The sequence below is a fragment of the Malaclemys terrapin genome, chromosome 9 (assembly GCF_027887155.1).
Source record: "Malaclemys terrapin pileata isolate rMalTer1 chromosome 9, rMalTer1.hap1, whole genome shotgun sequence".
Taxonomy (NCBI): domain Eukaryota; kingdom Metazoa; phylum Chordata; order Testudines; family Emydidae; genus Malaclemys; species Malaclemys terrapin.
The window spans coordinates 97722884-97745210 of record NC_071513.1 but is presented as its reverse complement, the minus strand read 5'-3'; the positions used below and the strand labels follow the sequence as shown (position 1 = coordinate 97745210).

The 22327-nt window shown below is 47.3% G+C and overlaps 1 protein-coding gene across 1 annotated transcript; it reads left to right on the top strand.

Moving 5' to 3' along the window:
- Positions 1–6191: 6191 nt before the first annotated feature.
- On the top strand, positions 6192–17244 carry AHSG (alpha 2-HS glycoprotein). Its single transcript, XM_054038861.1, has 7 exons — positions 6192–6484; positions 7983–8093; positions 10909–10993; positions 13508–13671; positions 13965–14075; positions 15521–15595; positions 16698–17244. Exons 1-7 carry the CDS (start codon positions 6266–6268, stop codon positions 16980–16982), a joined length of 1050 nt encoding a protein of 349 aa, XP_053894836.1. The 5' UTR covers positions 6192–6265; the 3' UTR covers positions 16983–17244.
- The last annotated feature ends 5083 nt before the right edge of the window (positions 17245–22327 follow it).

Below are 22327 nucleotides of genomic sequence, written 5' to 3'. Positions count from 1 at the left end.
CTATTGCCAGTTATGTTCATTTACACATACACTGTCTCTCATTTTAGTTGGTAGAACCTAACCACTCTCAGTTTCTGCATTTCTGTCTGAACAGTGTGAACACTGATGCAGACAGGGCCGACACTTCCACTAGGCGACCATAGGCGGTCGCCTAGGGTGGCAGGATGTGGGGGGCGGCATTTCACCGCCCTCTGCAGAATTTTGGCAGCGAGGGGGTTCTTCCGCTCCGGGTCTTTGGCGGAAATTCGGCGGCGGGTCCTTCACTTGCTCCGGGACCCGCTGCCGAAGTGCCCCGAAGACCGGAGAACATAGCTTCAGAGGAGGAGCTGCCGCTGATTACTGTGGAGGAGCGCTGCCGCCTAGGGTGGCAAAAACCCTGGCGCCGCTCCTGGGTGCAGATCTCACTTACCAGATATGACAAGACTGAACAAATTACCAATCCTATCCAACGAAAGCAGGTGATGCCCCTCTCTTTGTACAAATGCAACAGTGCATGGTGCCTGAAATCAGCCAACGTTACTAACACTTGTGTCTCCTTTTTCTGTAGGTACTAAGGAGGTCACCAGTGTCCGTTCAGAGTGCCTCACGTTTATTGCTCTAGACAGCGTGGAGTCCATGTCTGCTGTTATTCTGACTCTTCATAAATTCATGGAAAGCAACACGTCCAACAACTTTGCTGCAACATGAGTCAGAGCTTTAAATCTGGCATGTGAATTCTCTTAGTGAATTCACTAAGCAAAAAAGTCAACATGAAAATTAAAAGTTATACTGAGCAGAAAAGACTCACTTTCTTTAACCCCCAACATACCCTAAATATTTTTTTAGATGACAAAACAATCCCTGCCCAAGGAAACTAAAATGTTCCTATAACTTTTATTCTTTTTCTTTTTTATTCCTAGTTTTTCCAGACGCATGGCTGAAGGGCAGCAGAAAGAGCGCGTGTGTGACAGAGGAGTGGGACCCACTCTGCACATTCTCCCCTCCCCTTAAAAAACTAACTCTGTCTGTAGTACTTTTAAACCAAAATCCCACTTGTGAGAACTATGTAAGTCTTGTACTGGGGTTTTCATTTGGGTTTATCATATTCTGCATCTGGTTCCCCAGACTAAGGTGTTGCCTTTTTTCGGGTGGGAATCAGGAAAGAGAAAATCCAGTTTCACCATCCTCCCTGTGGCCATCCACCAGCATTGCTGTCTATCCTGTCACCACGGACTTTAACAGGATGGGACCTCCTATCATTTGTATGTGCAACTCTGCATGTGCAAATTGAGAAGTTTGCAAAAGAGCCCATTGTATCTAAGCAGCAACTACGTATTCTTATGAGTAGTTTATTTCACTTAATAAACTAAGGGTCAAATCCAGCCCAGCAATAAAAGTGCATTGCTCCTCCCATTGACCTCAGTGGGAATGACATCTGCTCATACCAGGGTTGAACTTGGTTTCCAGTCTTAGCTGACGATGTATGGTTCAGTACAGTGTACTAGGTTTCCCTAACACTGGTAGTACATTTCAGGCTTTGGCTCACTAAGGCCCGGATTATCCTGTAGAATTCACCGTCAGAGACGGACTGCATCATAAAACATGACAGCCTCCATGTAAATTGCACATTTAAGTCTCCTGAAACTGCTGAAAGTAGAAGAATCTAACATTGTATTTTCAAGTGTCCTGAACACTAACCTTCCTCTTTCAAATGGGGAGATGAGTCAGTGATCTGTGGATAGTCATGCAGTGACAGCATGATCAATAAGCCTTGTGATGAGTGGAACTTTGGAAACCTTCCATATCTTGAAACAGGGTGTTTCAATTTAAGGAGCTGCAAGTCTCTTGGGACATCACAGCAGCCAGTTTTTTTCCATTCCCCGAGTCACAAGTTGTGTGATTTTCCACATTTGTAGGTTTTCTTGCATTTTCTTGGGCTGCTGTGTTGTTCAGTGGGAGGGGAAGAGTGCAGTTTCATCCGTGGGTGTTTGTTTGCTTAGCTGGTAGGCACGATTAGTTTGGAGGGCTTGTTTGTGTAATCTGAAGATTCGCTGGATTTGCTCTGCCATCCCTTTTAAAGTCACGTTGCATGTTACTGTACTAGATGCTGGGATGGTGGGCAACTGTCAATATTGGCAACCATGAAGGCTGGAAACCCCAACTGTAGAATAAGGACAGTCGATGATCAGCCTAAAGACTGATTTCAGCCACAGTAGCTAGACATGTGTGTCTGCTGCCATAATTGCCACTCATCCCATTATGGATGGCGCTTGCCCTCTGTCCTTCGAGTTGGACAAGCAAGACCTTAATAGCACCCTGAAATACTGCAGGGCTGATGCAATAGCCGAGGTGATGGTTGCTCTGCAACGTGGCATCGCTTGTCTGGCAACGTATGCTTCAATGACAAGGTTGGAAAGGTTGCATTTATAGTAAGGGAACCAGAAGGACAGGACCTACATATCAGGACAGAACAACATGCGGCAAGATTCAACGAGGGGTTGGAAACCCCCACATCAGAAAATATGTTATTGCTACTGGCTGCAGAATCAACACATGCCAGAGAAAATGAGGAAATGGGAAGAAAAAAGTCAAAATCAAAAACCCAAACCAGACAACCTCATATAATTTTTTCACTGGGAACAAAAAGAGAATCACACAGGACGAGTGCCAATCATGTTGCTCAATGCCCTTCTGGAAGGTACTCGGATAATTCTGATGAGGGTGGGATAAGAGCAGGAATTGAATCGCTCTGCGTACTTTCCTAATGTAACCAGACAAAAACCACTCCTCCCACAGAATGGCTCCTAATCATAAGGACATGTATGAAATTCTACAATTATTTTATGTATTATTTTTAAAGCTCCCAAGTCCCTTGGATCTAAAAATGGGAAGATGACCCTTGGACACCCCCCACACACACACATACACACACAGTTTAAAACAAAACTGCTGTTGGCCGGATACAAAAGGCCAACCGAATCTGGTAAAGAAGAAGCAGTCTCTAATGCAGGGACTGGAAGTGTTCTGTAGAGCAGAGATGGTCCAAGTAGTTGATTAAACATTTAATGTTCTGTTGTTAAACTTCTTTCGAGTGTACACACTATTGTGTGTGCCTGATTTATAAAAAGCTACCATACTTGAGCTAGGAAGCATCATCTAATGATTCAAACCTAAGGGTATGTTGACAGTGCAATAAAAGACCCACGGCACAGCCATCGGTCACCCCACCAAGCAGCAAGCAAGCAGCCTTCCCTGGTGTCTCATGGTCTGCTGCACAAGCCTCCCTGCCCTGACCTCTACTTCACCCAAAGTCTTCCCCTGGGCCTCTCCCTTATCTACCCCAGAACTCTACTGGGTCATATGACTCACTAGAGCCATGTGACCTTCTACATTTTCCCCGCTTGGAGAGGAGAGCTGGCTGTCACTGGTGGGACTGAGGCCCGTCTCCCCTTAAAGGACTAGCCACCCTGTGACAAGCACCTATATTGACATTTTAGAAATTTGAAAAGAAAAAAAAAAAGACTTGTAGAATGGACAATGCATTGAAGATGTAAAGCACCATATGAGTGGTAGAGGCTTTATAATTTTACTTATATGGGCCCATAATATCTGAGATAATATTTTACTTATATGGGCAGCATAATATCTGACAACTTCACAAACGTTATTGACTTTATCCTTGCAACACCCCTGAGAGAGGAACCGACACACAGAGACCAAGTGCCTAATTCCCACCTATTTCAATACCTTGACAAATCTGCCCCAAGTGACTTAGCCAAGCTCAAACAGAAGTCTGGAGCAAAAGCAGGAACTGAAGTCAGATCTACTGAGCCCCGGTGCACTGCCTCAACCACAAGACTATCTAGTACTTCAGACACAACAGCTGTTTCAAAGGGTGTTTAGAATAATCTTATTTTGCTGTGTGAACTATTTGGTTTTTTTATCCATTTCAGTTTCAATCTGTGAACATCAAAAGGAAGGTCTGTCCCAGGTTCTTGGTGCCCAACAGAATAGCTAAAATACAATCAAACCAGGACAACAACAGCAGTAGCTACTGCTGGGGCCTTTCTTTGCACAAAAACAAGCTGCCCCCAAACGTTGCCCCCCTTAGTTTCTACAAATGCTGGTCTCCCCATAAAAATTCCCCATCTCTATCCAACCCCAACAAACCTCAGGCCTCCCCCAAATGCCTGCCCAAATATATCGGCTTTACAACATGCAGGAAAGGCCAGCAGATTCAAGCTATTCAGACCAAGGTGGGGACTGAAATTCAAAGTCCAAAGGGCCCTCATGGAGAAGGGAAGAAGCCATGAAGAAGGGGCCTTGTCACTCAAACACCTCCACTGATCTCCACTGTGGCAGTATCAAATGGTAGAAAGAGATATGTCTCATGCAGATAGATCTCAAGCCATTAAAGGGTGTATAGGTCAAAACCAATACCTGAAAGGTAACCTTCAAGAGACTGGCTGGGACCAATGCTCTGTGCAATACCACCCACACGCTGTAATCCTCCTGGACTCAAATATTTTCCCATTTGACTGCATATTAGTTGTTATGGGAATATGTTTGCGCTCTGTCTCAAAGTTTGTTTTATTAAGTTGGGTACATTACTGTACAGATGGGGCAATGTGGATTGCAAAATGTGGGATGAGTTGCATTCTGTATGCAAGGAGGGAGTTGTTTAAATTCCTCCTGTTGGCACCACAGACTATGACAGATTAACAGATATGGCAAGGTTAATTCACAAAATTCATAGATTCCAAGGCAAGAAGGGACCATTGTGATAACCTAGTCTGACCTCATAAAACAGGACATAGAACTTCCTCAAAATAATTCCATTTGAACTAAAGCATACTGTTTTTGGGGGAAAAAAAGTCCATTTTTAAAAAAAAACATCCAGTCAGCCGATCCAGGCCAGTGGGGGCTGCGGAAAGTGGCGCGGGCTGATGGACGTGCTGGCCGCCGCTTCCCACAGCCCCCATTGGCCAGGAACGGTGAACCGTGGCCAGTGGGAGCTGCGATCGGCCGAACCTGCGGATGCTGCTGGTAAACAAACTAGCCCGGCCCGCCAGGGGCTTACCCTGACAGGCCGCGGGCCAAAGGTTGCCAAACCCTGGTCTAGTTTATTATTCTGCCCCATTACTATATTATCTGGGCCTCTTCCTACACTGTTGATAGCGTCATGTTTTTGTTTGTCTTGTATATCTTGGGACTTGATCCTGCCATCCTTATGTGTTTAGTCCCACTAATTTAAATGTGACTGTAGATGTGAGTAATGGTTACAGGATTTTGCCCTTGGCTTGTTAGCACACAGGAAAGGGGAACACGTCTTACTCCATGGGCCAAATCCTCAAGTCTGTATTCCTTATTCCAATAAAATTTCCACTGAAGGCAGTTGGCTGCACTGACTTGGGATCAAATTCTGCTTTCATTTACATCAGAGTAAATTTAGAGTAACAGTACTGAAGTCATTCCAGTTTTACCCCAGGATAACTGAAATCTGAATAAACAACGAGGAGTCCTTGTGGCATCTTAGAGACTAACAAATTGATTTGGGCATAAGCTTTTGCCCAAATAAATTTGTTAGTCTCTAAGGTGCCACAAGGACTCCTCGTTGGTTTTGCTGATACAGACTAACACGGCTACCACTCAGAAAGCTGAAATCCGAATGTATTGTAATCCATAGAGTTAGGAACCTATGTACTCACTGATAATGCCATTGAAGTCAGTGGCAAAACTCACATAATAATTTAGTTCATCACTGATTTTGACCCCATGGAACTGATTTTGATTTCATTTATGCCAGGCTAACTCCACTGATCTTGTTGGACTTACTCCTGATTTAAACAGGGTGAGATGAGCCTCACACCTCAGGATTTCGGTGGATTGGGCCCATCTACAACACTTCTGAATTCTGCAATAGAACTCAGCAGTAGGACTTGTTTTTCTCATGCACTGCACTTCACGGTAAACAGAGTTCCTAAAACCGTCTTACATTTTGCTGATGCTATCTTCTTTTTTGCAGATTTTGCAATGTCCTACCTGATAAAATTTACTTTGGCTAATATTAATCAGCAAGTTTCATGTTCTAACATATTTACTTTTCTTTTTTCATTGTTTGCGGTAGCTTCTTGGAACTGGGACAAATATTAATCCAGCACTTATGCAAATTTTTGTTGTGGTATATTATATAAACAAGACTGTCCTCTAGCTTCTTCCATCTTGGCATTAGAACATTGTTCCTAGCTCTGTTATACTGAAAGGGAGCCGCTTTTCTCATTGTGCCATGAAGGGGTTAGGAGCGTTACTATTGCTTGTTCAGCTCCTAAGCTGCAAAGCTGTACCCCTGGGTCCCTTTCATCCCCTGCATCCACGGGTCATTGACTGTGATGACCCAGAGTCTGAAGCAGCAGCTGCCGTAGCTCTGGACTACATCAATACCCATCATCTTCATGGATACAAGTATGCACTGAACAGCATTGAGAAGATCAAGGTGTTGCCCAGGGTAAGTGCTACATGAAAAAAAGGAAAAATTGCAGTGAGGTTGTCTGGGAAGTTGAATGCTTCAGACACAAAAGGCTTAGAAATGATGGATGAGATAAATGTGAGGTCCTCAGCTGGTGTAAATCGGCCTGGCCTCATTGATATCAATGGAGGTACAGGATTTACACCAGATGAGAATCGGGCCCATTATCTTTAGTACGCAATGTGTCTTTTTAAAAAGCGAGACAGGTGTTGAGCAATATTAATAAAGTAATGTGAGGGGCCCAATTTACAAACGTGATCTCCTTGTTAGGGCAGATTGGCCTTTAGACACATAAAATGCTCGTTTATGTGCCTACCAGTGAATCTGGGCACCCACATTGTGAGGATTACCCTTGTGAGGTATGTAAATGTTGTTTGGTTAAATTTATTCCTAGTGTAGCTCCACTGACATTAATGGTGTTACACCAGGTCTGAATTTGGCCCAGTATCCTCCCTGTGCAGATGGGGAAACTGAGAATAAGCAGTTGTGGCCTGAATTTTCATGTATGTGACGGGCCTTTTACATCACTGTAGCAGTGTCCACCCGGGATGTTACTGTGCAGCAAGCTGATGCCCTGTAAATTCACACCCTGGCTTGCCACACAATAATTCACTGGACCGGCAGGGCCTAATTCTCCTCGCACTCAGACTCGTTTTACACCAGTATAACTCCATTGGCTGTAGGGGAATTACTCTTGGTTTACACTTGAATACGTGAGAAAAGAATCAGACCCCAGCTATGACCCCCAATGCCACAGACAGAATCAGTGACAGAGCCAAGCTTAGAACTCAGGAGTATCTGAGGCCTCTAGTTTTGTGCTCAGATGACTAATGCTGGAGCTGAAAAAGTGTAGGTGTAGCTGAAACAGGTCCTGCAGTCCTAAGGCAATGGGGGTGTCTGAGCCAATGCTCAGCAGCTGTAATTCAGCATATCGCCATTGAAATTAATGGAACTAGCTCAGTATTCACCAGCTGATGATACGTTCTTTTGCCTAAGTGAGGCCAGCAGGATTGAGCCTGTCCTGGCAGGCAGTTTGTCAGGTACCTTGCCTAACACTGGAATTACTCAGCTGTAGTTTTTGTGCCAGCAAAGCTGCATGTCACTTTTAAAGGACTGTCGGACAGTAGGAAACTAAATGACCCAGGAGAACTGGGTTTGGTTTCTGGTGTCTTCTTCTTACAACCCACTATATTCAGATTGGTCACTTTAGACACTTCGGGCCAATTTCTGAGCTGGTGCAAATCAATATGGCTCCGCTGATGTCTATGGACCTATGTGGATTTACACCAGCTAAAGACCTGGCCCGTCTTTTTTATAGAGTTCAACATTATGGGACAGTTCCTGATCTCAGCTACCCTAGTGAAAACCTAGAATTATTCAACTGAAATCAGCAACAGGGACTAGAATTTAGCTCAATGGGAGAAATATGGTGATGTTTACAGAAGTAATTAGTGAAAATAACTTCTTTTCCTTCCAGAGGCCTACTGGAGAGATATTTGAGCTTGAACTTGACTTATTAGAGACTGTATGCCACATCGTGAACCCCCTGCCCGTTGAAAATTGTACCGTAAGGCCATTGACAGATTATGTAAGTGTCTGAAATGATCATTAGCTCTGTGGGTAAATGTGAATTGTATGTGTTGATTATAGCAGGGCAAGACAAGCTTTCACTGGATATTTCTCTTTTTCCAGGGCAAAAGTCTCCTCTGAGATCAGCTTTGTAAAGCTCATATCGTAAAGTTCAAAGCTGATATTCTGCTCTCCTTACATGCATAGATAATGATAATATTTGGCATTTTATTTTTCTCTAATGGCTTCCATTCAAGGAGATTGATGCACTTCCCAAATACTCATTAGTTAAACCTTCCAATACTTTTGTGAAACAGCTTAACATTATCCTCATTTTACAGGTATGGGAAACTGAGGCACAAAGAGATTAAAGTGACTTGCTGAACATCCCACAATAACTCGGTGCAGAGCCAGGAATACAAGCCAGCTCTTCTGCCCTAGAGAGCTGCCCTCCTTCCTCCAAACAAAAGGAAAAATCAATGGCAAATCCACACACATCATAGAAAAAAACACCGCTGATTAACAAATTTGACCATTACCATGCATATCAGACAGGAGGCCAGTGCCCTAAGTGAGCTAGTGCAAAACTGGAGCCTTAAGGAAGACATTTACATATATCCTCACCATGACATTGATACAGAGTGAGGGAAAGCTAAGTTGATGGAGATATCCTATCTCCTAGAACTGGAAGGGACATTGAGTCCAGCCCCCTGCCTTCACTAGCAGGACCAAGTACTGATTTTGCCCCAGATTCCTAAGTGGCCCCCTCAAGGATTGAACTCCCAACCATGGGTTTAGCAGGCCAATGCTCAAACCACTGAGCTATCCCTCCCCCAAGTACTAGCTGTTTTACTGCATGAATGGGCAAACCTCTAGTTTACTTCCCAAAGTCAGCAGCAAAAGCAGTTGATGTCCTTGTAGCGCACTGTAACCATCCAGGGAGCCCATTCTGTTTATCTTTTGTTAAGTTCCTCACTTACATTCTTTCTCCATCAGTCTCCAAGGGTATATACCCATCCTGCAGCTGGAGGGAGCCTGGCTAGACAGACTCGCTCTAGCAGGGCTCAAGCTAGTGCACTAGAAGTAGCAATGTGGGTGTTCTGGCTCAGGCTTTCGAGTCCACCTGACCCCCTAGGCTTCGTGGGCCAAGCTGCAGCCTGAGTCAGAACATCCACACTTCTGTTTTTAGTGTGCCAGCGTAAGCCCTGCTACCGTGAGTCTGTGTTGCCACGCTGAGAGGCTGGCTCCCAGCTACGGTACAGAGATACCCTAAGAAAACACAGACTGGCCCTATCCACGTATGGTTAAAACTGTGAACGCGACCAAAATGTTTCTAGCGCCCTTCCCCTGAAGGGCTCTCCTCTACCCCCCATGTTATAACGGTGGAAGTGTCTAGGGGTGTGGAGGGAGGTGGAGAATAGATGGCTAAACTATAACATAGTTCTCTGGAAAGGATCTCTGTTTGCACAGGTCAGGGAGTCAGTGCTGCTGTTGTTTCTGGAATGGTTTCAACCACAGCCTGTTCCAGGCCAAAGAGTTCAGTGTGTTGCAACACCGGTGGGGAACCATCAAAGATCGCAATGCAAACATCACTTAAAAGCGTGGTGCCCTTTCTTTCTCCCAGCCGTTCAAATATGAGCAATCACCACCTTCACGCTGAGACTACCTTCTCACCCTCCCTCAGCCCCTATAGTTCCACTCCCACCTCACCCCCTGATTATCTCCTGGATTTCCATCTGGTCTTGTTATGCCACCTTTCAACAGGAGGGAAGGGCACTAGAGTACTTTTGATCAAATATCGATCCAATCTGGGTGTAACTTTCCACATACCCAGCCTGTGCACATTCTAAGGCTTGTATGCACTCAGGATTCAGCCATCAGTAAATCCCAAGTTGTAGACAAGGGGAACTGTGATTTGCACCAGTTGAGCTCACCCTCGCGTAATACTAAGGTAAGCTTCACCAGTGCAAACCACAGCTTTCCTTGGCTGCACCTGGGGCTTGAACTGGTGCAGGTACACCAGTGGCTGGCCACCCATGGTGGAATCAGAGCAAATCCCAAGTACAGGCAAGGCTAAAGTCCTTAAGTAAGGCTTAATTGAATCTTAAGAGACCCTCTGCATAGGGGTGAATTTCACCTCTTATGACCATTGGGTCCAAACCTTTCTGAGCCAAAATACTCATACAAGTCAATGGGAGTTCTGCCTGAGTGAGGGCTGAGTGGAAAACAGAGCCAGAATTTTAGGGCTTCGTCGTGTGGACGTGTCCAGGCTTAATTCGATTTAACCCTGCTAAAGTCAACCTAAACTCGTAGTGTAGACCAGGGCTGAGCCAGAATTTTGCTTGTTGTTTCTAGGGATGGGCCAAGCAACACAGTTCAGGGCTGGGTCTGATTCCACAGTCAGCACATTATGTTGCCACCATACCATTGACTAGCAAAGGGTTATGAGAGCATTAGTGGCGGCTCTGCAGGAAGCCTTTGTTTACAAATAAGTGTGTTGAAATTGTTTGCTTTCTTGGAACATTTTTATTAGAGAAAGACTTGAACTAAACTCCTGGTCCTGAAGACCTCTTAACTACCAAGAATTTTGACATCCGGATTTGGATCCAAATTTTGCAGCTCAGGGTCTACCTCTGCCTTTTATAAACCACACACCCTGGGAATGGTTTGGCAGGCACTCAAGCAATCAGACTGGGTTCGCCAGGAAAATACCATGCCAATCCTCATTTCCCTGCACTCACTAATAAAATATCTGTCCCCTTCTAATCCTGCTTCCTTTCTGAGAAGCTGTTGGCTTATGTGAATGATGTAACCCTTTGCTTTTGTACCTCCAGGTTGTTGAAGGTGACTGTGATGTTAAATTGCTCAAGTTGGATGGAAGCTTTTCCGTATTATCTACCAAATGTCACTCAACTCCAGGTAAAATCTTTATTCTTTGTCAGGGTTTATGCTCGGGGGTAGTGATGGGGAAACATGAAAATTATCATCATAAACTCTGGGGGTATTTATGTATTCTCTAGTTCTTCTGCTTCTAATGTGTTGTGAAGTGAGGTGTATAAACATTCTGAGATTGAAGAACATGCCAGTTAATGGGCTTCCCAAGGCTGGCTATCTTAGAAGTCCTTTTTTTCCCTGGTGTAGGTCCACTAGCAAGTAAGGATGGCCCAGTGGTTGGGGCACTGCCTTAGGCTGTGAAAGACCCACATTCAAGTCCCTGTTCTCCTGTTATCTTCCTGTGTGACCTTGGGCAAGTCACTAACCCTCTCTGCACCTCAGTTCCACATCTGTACAATGGGGCTGATAATGGTTCCTTACCTCAGGAGATGGGCACTGCTAGGATAGCTTGAACGGATGCTCTATGGACGAGGTAATATCCTTTAATGGACCAACTTCTGTTGGTGAGAGTTTCAAGCTTACACAGAGCTCTTCTTCAGGTCCTGTGTAAGCTCGAAAGCTTGTCTCTCTCACCAACAGAAGTTGGTCCAATAAAAAATATTACCTCCCCGACCTTCTCTCTTTAATATTCTGGGACCGACATGGCTACAGCAACACTGCATACCCTATGACCAAATTGGTCCTGGGATATGTGGACAAGGCCATCAGGGCCGGCTCCAGGCACCAGCCAACCAAGCACGTGCTTGGGGCGGCACCTTGGGCCGGGGCGGCACTCAGGTTTTTATTAATTTATTTATTGGGTGGGGGCTGGCGCTCGGAGGAGGGGCGGGGGGTGGCGCGGCCCGGCGTTGGGAGGACGGGGGCTGGCGCTCAGAGGAGGGGCGGGGGTTGGCGCGGCGCGGCGCTGGGGGGGTGGGGGCTGGCGCTCGGAGGAGGGGCAGGGGCTGGCGCAGCACGGCGCTGGGGGGGTGGGGGTTGGCGCAGCACGGCGCTGGGGGGGCGGGGGCTGGCACTCGGAGGAGGGGTGGGGGCTGGTGCGGCGCAGCGCTGGGGGGGCAGGGGTTGGCGCGGTGCTCAGAGGGGGCGTGGCTTCGGACGGCGTGGCGTTCTGGGGGGCGGGGATTCATGCGGTGTGGAGCTGGGGCGGGCGGGGATTTCGGCGGCACTGGGGGGGGTAAGGCGGCGCAGCGCTCACGCGCAGGGGGGCGGCACTCTTCTTTTTTGCGTGGGGCAGCAAAAAAGTTAGAGCCGGCCCTGAAGGCCATTATGCTATTAAATTATCCCTCTCTCTTTACTCATGTTCATCCTGAGAGTTGAGATCTGCTCGGGCCATCTCGGGAACAGATCCCAAGTTTGAGCTTGAAGTGGCTGACAGCATGGCATTCTCACTCATGCCTCTGGAATTTGCTTCCTTGTTAATCTGGCGTTGCCTGCATTTGTTGACCTTCACGGCACTTTGCAAGGTTCAGCGTATTCTCTAAGCTCAAAATTTTCAAAAGGAGCCATTGAAAAGTGTCTCCATTTTGGGGTGTTCATCTTAAGACACCTTGGGCCTGATTTTCAGAAGTGATGAGAAGCATTGCTCCAAGGAGCTCCGACAGTGTTGCTCCCCTGTATTAGAACTGGGTGTTTTGTGAGAGGGAGAGAAGAGCTAAGAAGCTGCTCTGAACTGGGTGTTGAGCCAGAAGGAACAGAGCAGGGTCAGAACCAGCAACCAGAACAGCAGTAGCAGGAAGGGTAGTAGAGTGGAAAAGCAAGTTGCTCCTTGCTCCCACCGCCTGGGGTCCCTGTGGTGGTTCTAGTTACCTAGAGATTTTGTTGCTTTCTCAGCCAGAGGTGTACCATCTACCTGCTGCCCCAGAGTGACCCATTACTGGATTGCAACCCACCAGCTGAACAGCACTTTCATAGGACATTCTTGGCCAAATTATGTCCTCACGTAGACTTGTGCAACCCCAGTGAAGTCAATGGAATTGGACAGTTGTAGTTATGGACAGTATCTAGTACCTTTTTCCCCCCTCCACTCATTCTCCCTCCCTGGCAAATTTCATAAGAGAAGCACTAATTTTAGTCAGGGAGAAACACACACCCACACAATCCGAATTCCAGTAATTTAGAATCTCATTTAATTTCTCTCTTATTCTTTCAGCAATAATAATGGGCTAAATGCTGAAGCCCCCTCATTTTCACTTAGACAAACTCTCATTGGTGTCACTGGTAGTTTGTCTGAGTGAGGATGGATTAAAACTGAATAACAACCTGGAGAGCTACTGAAGATCAGGAGAAATTTTTTTTAATAAAGACTTAAGGAGCTGGCATGCAAAAGCACATCCCCCTACCCCCCTACCCCCCCATCTGTGAAAGGTTGCCATCTCTAGGCCAGAATTTGGTGATTCTTTCCCATACCACAACACCACCAGCTGCACAGTTTGGAACAGGATATAAAAATAATACCGTATCCCACAGAACAGATCTACAACGCGTTCAAGTATCACCTATAAACTTGTCAAAACATAATCTGTCTTGTTTCATCTACAGACTCAGCTGAAGATATTACTAAAAACTGCGCCGACTGTCCAATATTCGCACTTTTAAATGACACTCAGGTGATAACTGCGGTTGACCTTGCACTCGCTCAGTATAACGGAGGACAGGATGGTGCCTACGTTAAACTCCTTGAAATTGGACGAGCTCAAATTCAGGTAATTGTTGAAACTATGATCCTTGCTATATTACAAAACGGAACATCCCTCCCGCGGTTATGATGCAACGCTCATTTGCTTGTGTTTGCAAACAAGTTTGGCTTGCGCGAAACATGGTGTTGTTTTCCCAAGAGTTCTGTGGCAGCTAGCCATGTGATTCCCGCAGACTTCAGAGGGAGACAGAGAGCTGAAACCTACAGGGACCTCTTAGAAAATTCACCCCTTTATATTTCCTTGGCAGTTCTGTAGTTTCATGCTGCAAAGACAATTAAATGGTATTAATGTTTTATCAGCATATCCCAGACATTGTCACTGTCGAGTTTGCCGTTGTTGCCACTAACTGCTCAGCCAAAGATGCCCAAGATCATGTGGATGACTGTCAGCCGCTGGCTAAGGACCTAGCTGTAAGTATGCTGAGACTTTAGTCCTGATCAATCCAACTCAGAGGCTGAGATGAGCCAGCTTATATTGGTCCTGATTCTGTAAAGGATTAGACGCTACATGGATATAGGGTGCAAAGGGCTTATCCTGTCCATGACATGATTTCCAAGACCACGTCGAATCTTTTCCCCACTTTATCATACAGGAGTTATACTTTGATGTACTCTAGTGGAGACAGTTTTAAAAGGGTGAGGCCAGGGGAATCATTTGCACAGAACATTTTATTAAACATGGTGCATGTTATCCTTTATTATCTGTACTGCACTAGCACCCAGAGACCCAGCCCTGTTGTGCTAAGTCACTGTACAAACACACAACAAAAGTTCCTACCATAGGTGCTGACTCCGGGGTGCTCCGGGGCTGGAGCACCCACAGAAAAAAAATAGTGGGTGCTCAGCACCCACCAGCCACCCGCCGATCAGCTGCTTGGTGGTGGTTGGGAGGCGCAGGGGGGAAAGCAGGGAGTGGGGGGGAGGGAAGAGGTAGAGCAAGGGCAGGACGCACTCGTGGGAGGGGGTGGAGAACGGGAGGGAAGAGGTGGAGCAAGGCTGGGGCCTTGCAGGAAGGGGTGGAGTTGGGGCAGGGCCTTGGGGCACAGCAGGGGTGGAGCACCCACCTGGAAAGAAGAAAGTCGGCGCCTGTGGTCCCTACCCTGAAGTGCTTCAGACTACATGGTGTTAGTGCACTTTAGTTTGATACCTAAGCTCTCTAGCACCTTAGGATCAACTACTGTGTATATGCAGCTCTTCATCTTTCTCATCTATAGCAATTAACTGCAGTTTTACAGTTTGGGTCTTTTAGCTGGCTGTCCATGTAACCCTCCTTGCATGCACACACGGACAGTTGGGCACCGCACTGGAAGAGTGCTAACAGGGAGTTAACACGTACTCACTGAGGCCTGGTCTACACTGGGGGGGAGGGGGGAGCTAAGTCAGTCTAAGTTATGCAACTTCAGCTACAAAAATAGCATAGCTGACGTCGACATACGTAGAGCTACTTACTGCTGTGTCTTCACTGTGGTAGGTCGACTGCTGACGCTCCCCCGTCGACTCTGCCTACGCTTCTCACTCCGGTGGAGTACCGGAGTCGAGGGGTGAGCGCTCAGCGGTCGATTTATCGTGTCTTCACTAGACACGATAAATCGACCCCCGCTGGATCGATCAACCAAAGTGTAGTAAGTGGTAAGTGTAGACATACCCTGATTGTACATTTAAAGACAATTATGTCATTCACTTCGATGGGAGCAGAACTGGCCTCAAAAGGAAGCATTTTACAGCTTAAATATGTAAACAATGTTTAGGTGTTAGGGGTTTTTTGAAGACTGTACTATCCCTTAGGTATTGTAATGCAACTATCTTCCACTTTCTAACTATGGATTCTTTAACTAATTGTCTTCTAATTTTGACAGCAATTTGGCTTCTGCAATGCAGAAGTTCTCACCAAAAACAGCATCACGGTGTCCTGCACAATTTACGAACATCAGGTACGAACTCTACATATTGTCTTTATTTTCAGAATATTTCCACGATCTTAAAACTCCTTGTAGCACCTGTCCAGGAGCGAGCTCTTCCTCCATTGATTGCACTAGTTTCTAGGTGCAACGCAAGGGGTTAACTTTAATGTATAAAGCTTGGTCTGAGTTCCTTCCCGGTTGCCTTGAGGTGTTCTATGCTGGAAATTGAGCCACGTTTGTCACCTGACATCAAATATAGTCCCACTTTGGTCCCCTTAACCATGATTGAATATGGTTATAATTATGTGCAAACGAGGCCAACCTGTGCTCAGGATCCATTGTTACAAAGCATGTCGGTCCCTCATTCTAGCAGGTGTCTATCACACACTCTTTGGTCCTGTCCATACCAGTGGACAAATTGTGTTCAACTAGGGTTGAGGGCTGACTAGCAGTAAACCATATTTGACATTAAAAGGGCCATGAAATTGACACTGCTACTTGGAACCCGCTCAGGAGATGAGATCAGCTGGGGCACTTTTGGTAACAGTCCCTAGATTTGGTTGAATTAAATCTACATTTAGACGTTTTGCTTGAAATGTACCATCCCAGCTAAAACAGGTGCAGCTCCACTGGTGATAGCCATAGCAAGAGTGCCCTGTAGACTGGGGCTCAGGCATGTGCTTGTGTTTTAGCCACCATGTTGCTCTGAGCAGGGTTAGACGACACGGCGGTCAAAATGCTGGTCTCTGGCCTAGCGTCCCCATCATTGATACCAGCAGTAGAGCTGTCCCAGTGGTAGCAATGGTGGAAGTTTTAAGTGGGGGGGGGGAAAGTAACGTGCAAGTTAGGGCAGTATCTGGATCTGAGTATTTCACTGACCTCATAGGAATTGCTCAGGATTTATTCTGGTGCAACTGCAAGTAGACCCCACGAGCTACCGATTATTAAAGAATGTGCAATAGCAGGTCCTGTCTTTGCGTTCGAATCTGGAGCCAACCGTTTCCAAAGTTCAGGGATATTTTGGATCTGGGGTTTGCTTCTGGGTCCACCGCTAGACAAAACCAAAGTACCCATATATGATAAACTCCAAGTCACAGCGCACACAAACAGGACAGATGGCTTTCTTTTCCAGCCTGGAGTGACCCACCATCACCTGATTAAGGATCACCTGGGAGGACAACTTCCCACCGTGGTACACGGCTTCAAGCATCATGACCTCAGGCATTTCCACCACGGCTCAGTCCATGTTACATCAGAGTCCAGCTCTGCAGAAGCTCATGTTGGTCTAACACAAGCAATTCCTGTGGTCAAAAGAGATGTCGGGGCTGTTGTTGATCCAGCCATTCCTGCTCCCTCTGTAGGTCCAGGTCCTAAACACCCTGTGTGTCCTGGGAGGATACGACATTTCCAAGTTTAGGGTAAAGTACATTAGCTAGCTGCAAGTGGGTTAGCTGGTGGCATAACCCATTTCCAGAGCACACTGCCAAGTATAAGCGTCTGAGAGTGCTCAAATCCCTGAGCTTCAATGGGTTTCAACCCGATATATGAAAGTGATCGAAAGCTCACAATAATCTGCTCTGAAAGGTAGGCGACCACATACTGCGGCTGCTGTAAAACCCAGAACATCATGATACGAAAACCAACCAAAGGTGCTTCACAAATAAAACTTTAAACATGAATGCCTCTTTTCCTTCTTTCTATCCATATGCATTATCTGCATCGCTTCTCCTAATTTCTCAGTAACCTGCTTCATGGGGTGATGAGTCATATATTGGGCCTGATTTTCAAAGGCGCTGAGCACCTGCAGCTCCAGCTGACTTCAGTGGGATATGTGGATGCTCAGCACTTCTGAAAATCAGGCCAAGACAGCTCTTAATCCACAGGCAGAAAAGACTTTGGGGAAAACTGGAAGTGTGGTCTTCTGCTTTCCCTCCCATCCTTTGTCTATTTTAGTTCACAGGTTCTCTGAGGCATGTGCCTGCCTTTAATATTTGTTTAAAGCACCTTACTCATTTTGGGGCATGACATCATGATACCATCAGTGTTCATTTACAAAGACAAAGAGATGGAATATGTAGCCGAATGCATATAATGTAACAATAAGATGGCCAGGCTTCCTCCTGTTCCCTAATTAAATAAATAAAAATGCATGGCCTTGAGTCTCTTAACCACATCTGCCATTTGCTGCAGGCTGCTCTGTAGTAGTGCCACATGCTGGCAGCATCTGCAGTTCAGGACCAGGCACACCTGATGGCGCTCGCTCTCCTGGCAGGAGATTATGATGTGCTGTGTATGTGCAGGTATGCGAGGGGATATCTATTTAAAGTAAATGCTATCTGCACGCTGCCCCATGAGACCGTAACCGGATCGTGCTTGCCATTTACTGTTGTGGTTAATAGACAAGGTCTCTCTCCGTCTCTCTCGCATATATAAGGGCTAAATTATACCCTGGCTAGTGCAGTGATGATGATCAGAGAAAATGGCCAGTGTGCAATTTTCTGTAGGAATCCTGCCAGCCAGGCCAGGATTCCACAGGCCGGGGGGAAGGTGCGGGGCACACACCGGTGCCCCTCTGAAGAGGAGCAGCACTGGCTGCAGCATGCATACTATCCAGCTGGACGTGCTGCCAAATCTGCAGACCACACGTTGATTCCGTTCTATACTTTGCTCAGAGTCATTGCCTTGGTCGCCGAGCACCTTCCAGTAGAGCATTAAGCAACACAACGAACACCTGTCCTTGGTGACATGGTGCACTAGTAAGTGCACCAGCTAACCACGTCTCCTACTATTTCCTTCAAAGAGATTCTGCCCTGTTGGTTTTTGGGGGCGGGGGGATTCCATAGGCCCTCGTCACACCCACTCATTTCTTGCACACAATGCAGGCCCTATCTAGATTGTTACTGTTTTATTTGCATTCACATAACCTCAGCACAAGGACTATCTTCTTGTATTTTTACATTCTGGATTTCCCTTCGCTAAACTCCAATGAGTGTCCTGAGCATAGTGCAGCATGTGTTACTCAACCGAGGGCACCTATGATGCTCCCTGTGCTTGGGAAAAGCTTCCCTTCCACAGCAGGACTGAGCACGGGTTTGTAGCTGTGATCTCTGAAGATCCCTATGCAATAACATGGTAGCAGGAATCATCTTCTTAGTAGCACAACAAGGGCACAAAGGAGGAGATCTGCTGCTTCCAGGCCCTGAACCGCTCCCCTCCTCCTCCTGACGTACACACTCACTCTCCGTCCTATCGGTAAAATGGAAGAATCAGCAAATGGTTTGTGTTGATCTAATGCAGCAATTAATAACCACAACTCCCATCCCCTCTCACTGTCACCTGCCCCCTTTTTAAACCACTGGCTTTAAACACAGTTATTCTCTCCCTCTGCAGCATATAGTCCTGCGTGTACACCCCCCAACTGCTCTAGCTGATGCCCTTGTGCTTAGTGGTGATGAGTGATCTAGAAACGACAATTAACAAATCAACTAAACACGTTCCCTTTCTTTGAGTACAGAGCCAACAGCCGTGTCAGATCTGCATCGTTAACTCACTGCACTTTTCACCAGTTTCGATTGCCGGGCTGCCTGGGTATTCTGTGTGCATTCCAGCAGGACGTGCTGAGTTTTGCTGGCTATGTCCATGTTTCGGTTGGTGCCCTAAGAGCAGTGACTTAACAGAAAGGAAGCTGTTTATACCCAGTTACGTTTATACTTAGCTAAGTTAATGGAGGATAGGTCCATCAATGGCTATTAGCCAGGATGGGCAGGGGTGCAAAACCATGCTCTGAAGTGTCCCTAGCCTCTGTTTGCCAGAAGCTGGGAGGGGGCGACGGGTGGATCACTTGATGATGACCTGTTCTGTTCATTCCCTCTGGGGCACCTGGTATTGGCCACTGTTCGAAGACAGGATACTGGGCTAGATGGACCTTTGGTCTGACCCAGTATGGCCCTTCTTATGTTCTTATGTTCAGCTAGGAGGGAATGAGAACAGAGCCAAGAATGTAACAATTCCCCACCATAAGACCCACCAGCACAGCCAGAACTAATTGGCAACCCTGTCGGCAGTGTCAGCAGAGAGGCCAAGAAATGCATGGAAACAGAGAGTGAATGATCACCCTTTACCCGTGAGGGAGGACTGTCCAAGGCAGGGTGGAAGCAGGTTGGCAGGAGGCAGTGGAAGGGAGTTTGCAACACTGCTGCTGCCTTCGCTTGCCAGGACTGTTTCTCTGGCACTTTTCACCTGCACTAAAATCATTTTAAAAACGTTACCATTTTTGTCTCTCTCCTTCCATAGCTCCCTTCCTTCCCAGGATCTTATGAACATAAGACTGGCCATACTGGGTCAGACCGATGGTCCATCTAGCCCTCTCCCACAGTGCAGCAATGTAAGGGCTAGCCACAATCGACCTGTGGGTCATTTCAAACCAGTTTTGCTTTGAAAGGAATTTCTGTGACCTTCTTCTGTTTGTATTTTGAAATTCACCTGAGAGCTAATAGGTAACTAGCGAGCAACTTCTTAGGCTGATGGATAAACCTCAAAAATCAGTAATTGGATACAAGCTCATAAGACTTTATATGAGTGTTATTGCTGCTGAAAAAGAACAAAGCCAGTACATTGATCAGGGCTGACACTTAAAACTAAAATAGTGGCATTGCAACAGCAATCTACCTGATCCTTGTCTTGTAGCCTTATAAACCCCACGAAGTTGTGATATTCCTGTTGCATCCTGCAGCCCAAACTGGGATAGGCTGTGTCAGTGCATGGGTAGATGCGAGAGTCCAAAGAGCTAACGATTCAGTAGATAGTGGTCTTTCCTCTGAGCCAGTCTGCTGATGGTGTTAGGGCAGGGGTGGGCAAACTTTTTGGCCTAAGGGCCACATTGGGCTTGCGCACCTGTATGGAGGGCCGGGTAGGGAAAGCTGTGCCTCCCCAAACAGCCTGGCCCCCCATCCATCCCCTGACTGCCCCCCTCAGAATCCCCAACCCATCCAACCCCCCCGCTCCTTGTCCCTTGACCGCCCTCTCCCGGGACCCCCGTCCCCTATCCAACCGCCCTGCTCCCTGTTCCCTGACTGCCCCGAACCCTATCCACACCCCCGCCCCCTGACAGCTCCCCCCTGGACTCCCACCGCCTGTCCAACCGCCCTCTGCTCCTCGTCCGCTGACCACCCCCTCCCGGGACCCCCACCCCTAATTGCCCCCCGGGATCCCATCCTCTTATCCAACCCCCTCAGCTCCCTGTCCCATGACTGCCCTCCCAACCCCTATCCACATCCCCGCCCCCTGAAAGGCCCCCTGACAGGTCCCCTGGGACTCCCACTCCCAACCCTCCCTGTTCCCCATCCCCTGTCCGCCCCCCCCAGAACCTCCGCCCCATCCAACTGCCCCCTCTTCCCTGACTGCCACCCCACCCCCCACTCCCTTACCCAACCTCCCCCCCCCCCGCTCCCTGCCCCCTTACCAGCAGCAGGAGCTCGCAGCCGCGACACCTGGCCAGAGCCAGCTGCGCTCCCCACGCTGCCCAGCGGGAGCGACGGGCCAGAGCGCAGCCCACGCAGCGGCGTGGCTGTGGGGGAAGGGGGGACAGCAGGGGAGGGGCCAGGGACTAGGCTCCCCGGCCAGGCGCTCAGGGGCCGGGCAGGACGGTCCTGCAGGCCGGATGTGGCCCACGGGCCATAGTTTGCCCATGTCTGTGTTAGGGGGACAATCATGCTGTCTTTGAACACCAGACCTGGTGGGCCAAATTTAGCAGTGACATAAATGGTGGTGTAAATTGGTCAGAAAATGGGTAAAAGTGCAAAGTCGTGTTTGTTGCACCAAGACGGCATTAAATGAGTATGTAACACAAGTGTAATTTCCACAGACACCAAGGGGGTGTATTAGCAGGATGCCTCTGCCTAAAGGCTGTAAGATAAAGCATCCCCTCCCTTTAGTTTATCCTATGCTCTCCTATTAGTTGCTTTTTCTGGTAGCTCCTCCCCAGCAATCCCTGGGCATGGAAGTTTACATTCATCAATGCCAGTGAGACAGTTTACCATGTACACCCGGTTTCTGGCCAGCTCACACCTGATGTGTAATTTACAGCAGCATCAGCACTGGGTTTGGCCCATGGCTAACAGAAATGTCGCTGTGTGTTTTTATTAGTATAGGGGTTATCTGGTGTCCTGCTAATAGGCACCTGCTTCCATCTGAGCACCACAATGAGACAATTCCAGGTATCTGTTCATATGGAGGAAGGGAGAGGAGGAAATGGGAGCAGTCGTTGCAATCAGCAGTAATGTGGAGGGGAGGGGGACTTGTGCTGATTGTTAGGGGTAGGTATGGCATGTTTGCAGGATGAATTGCCTGGGGTGTCACTGGAGTGATGGTGGAGAGTCGGATGGCAGGAGAGGATGAGGTAAAGCTAGAGGTTTGCATAGTGAGGAGAGGTGGTTGGATGATGACAGAGAGGATGAGGGAAGAGCAGGGAGGGTCAGGTAGCGGGTGGGTGTCAAACAGTGAAGAAGGATGTGTGGACTGAGTAAGAGGACAACAGCCCCAGGAAGGAGATGTTAGTGGGTTGGGGAGAAGTTGCTTTGTATTTGTTTTGTAACAAGACATGTAACTGCATGACCTTATTTTGATAACCTTTGTCTACTCATCTTCCTATCTTCTCCCACCTATGGCAGTAGCTCTCCTTTTGCATCATGTCTACAAATAGTATTTCAGTTTGTTGGGGCAGGGACCGTGTCCATCTATATGTCTGGGAAGCACTTTGCACTT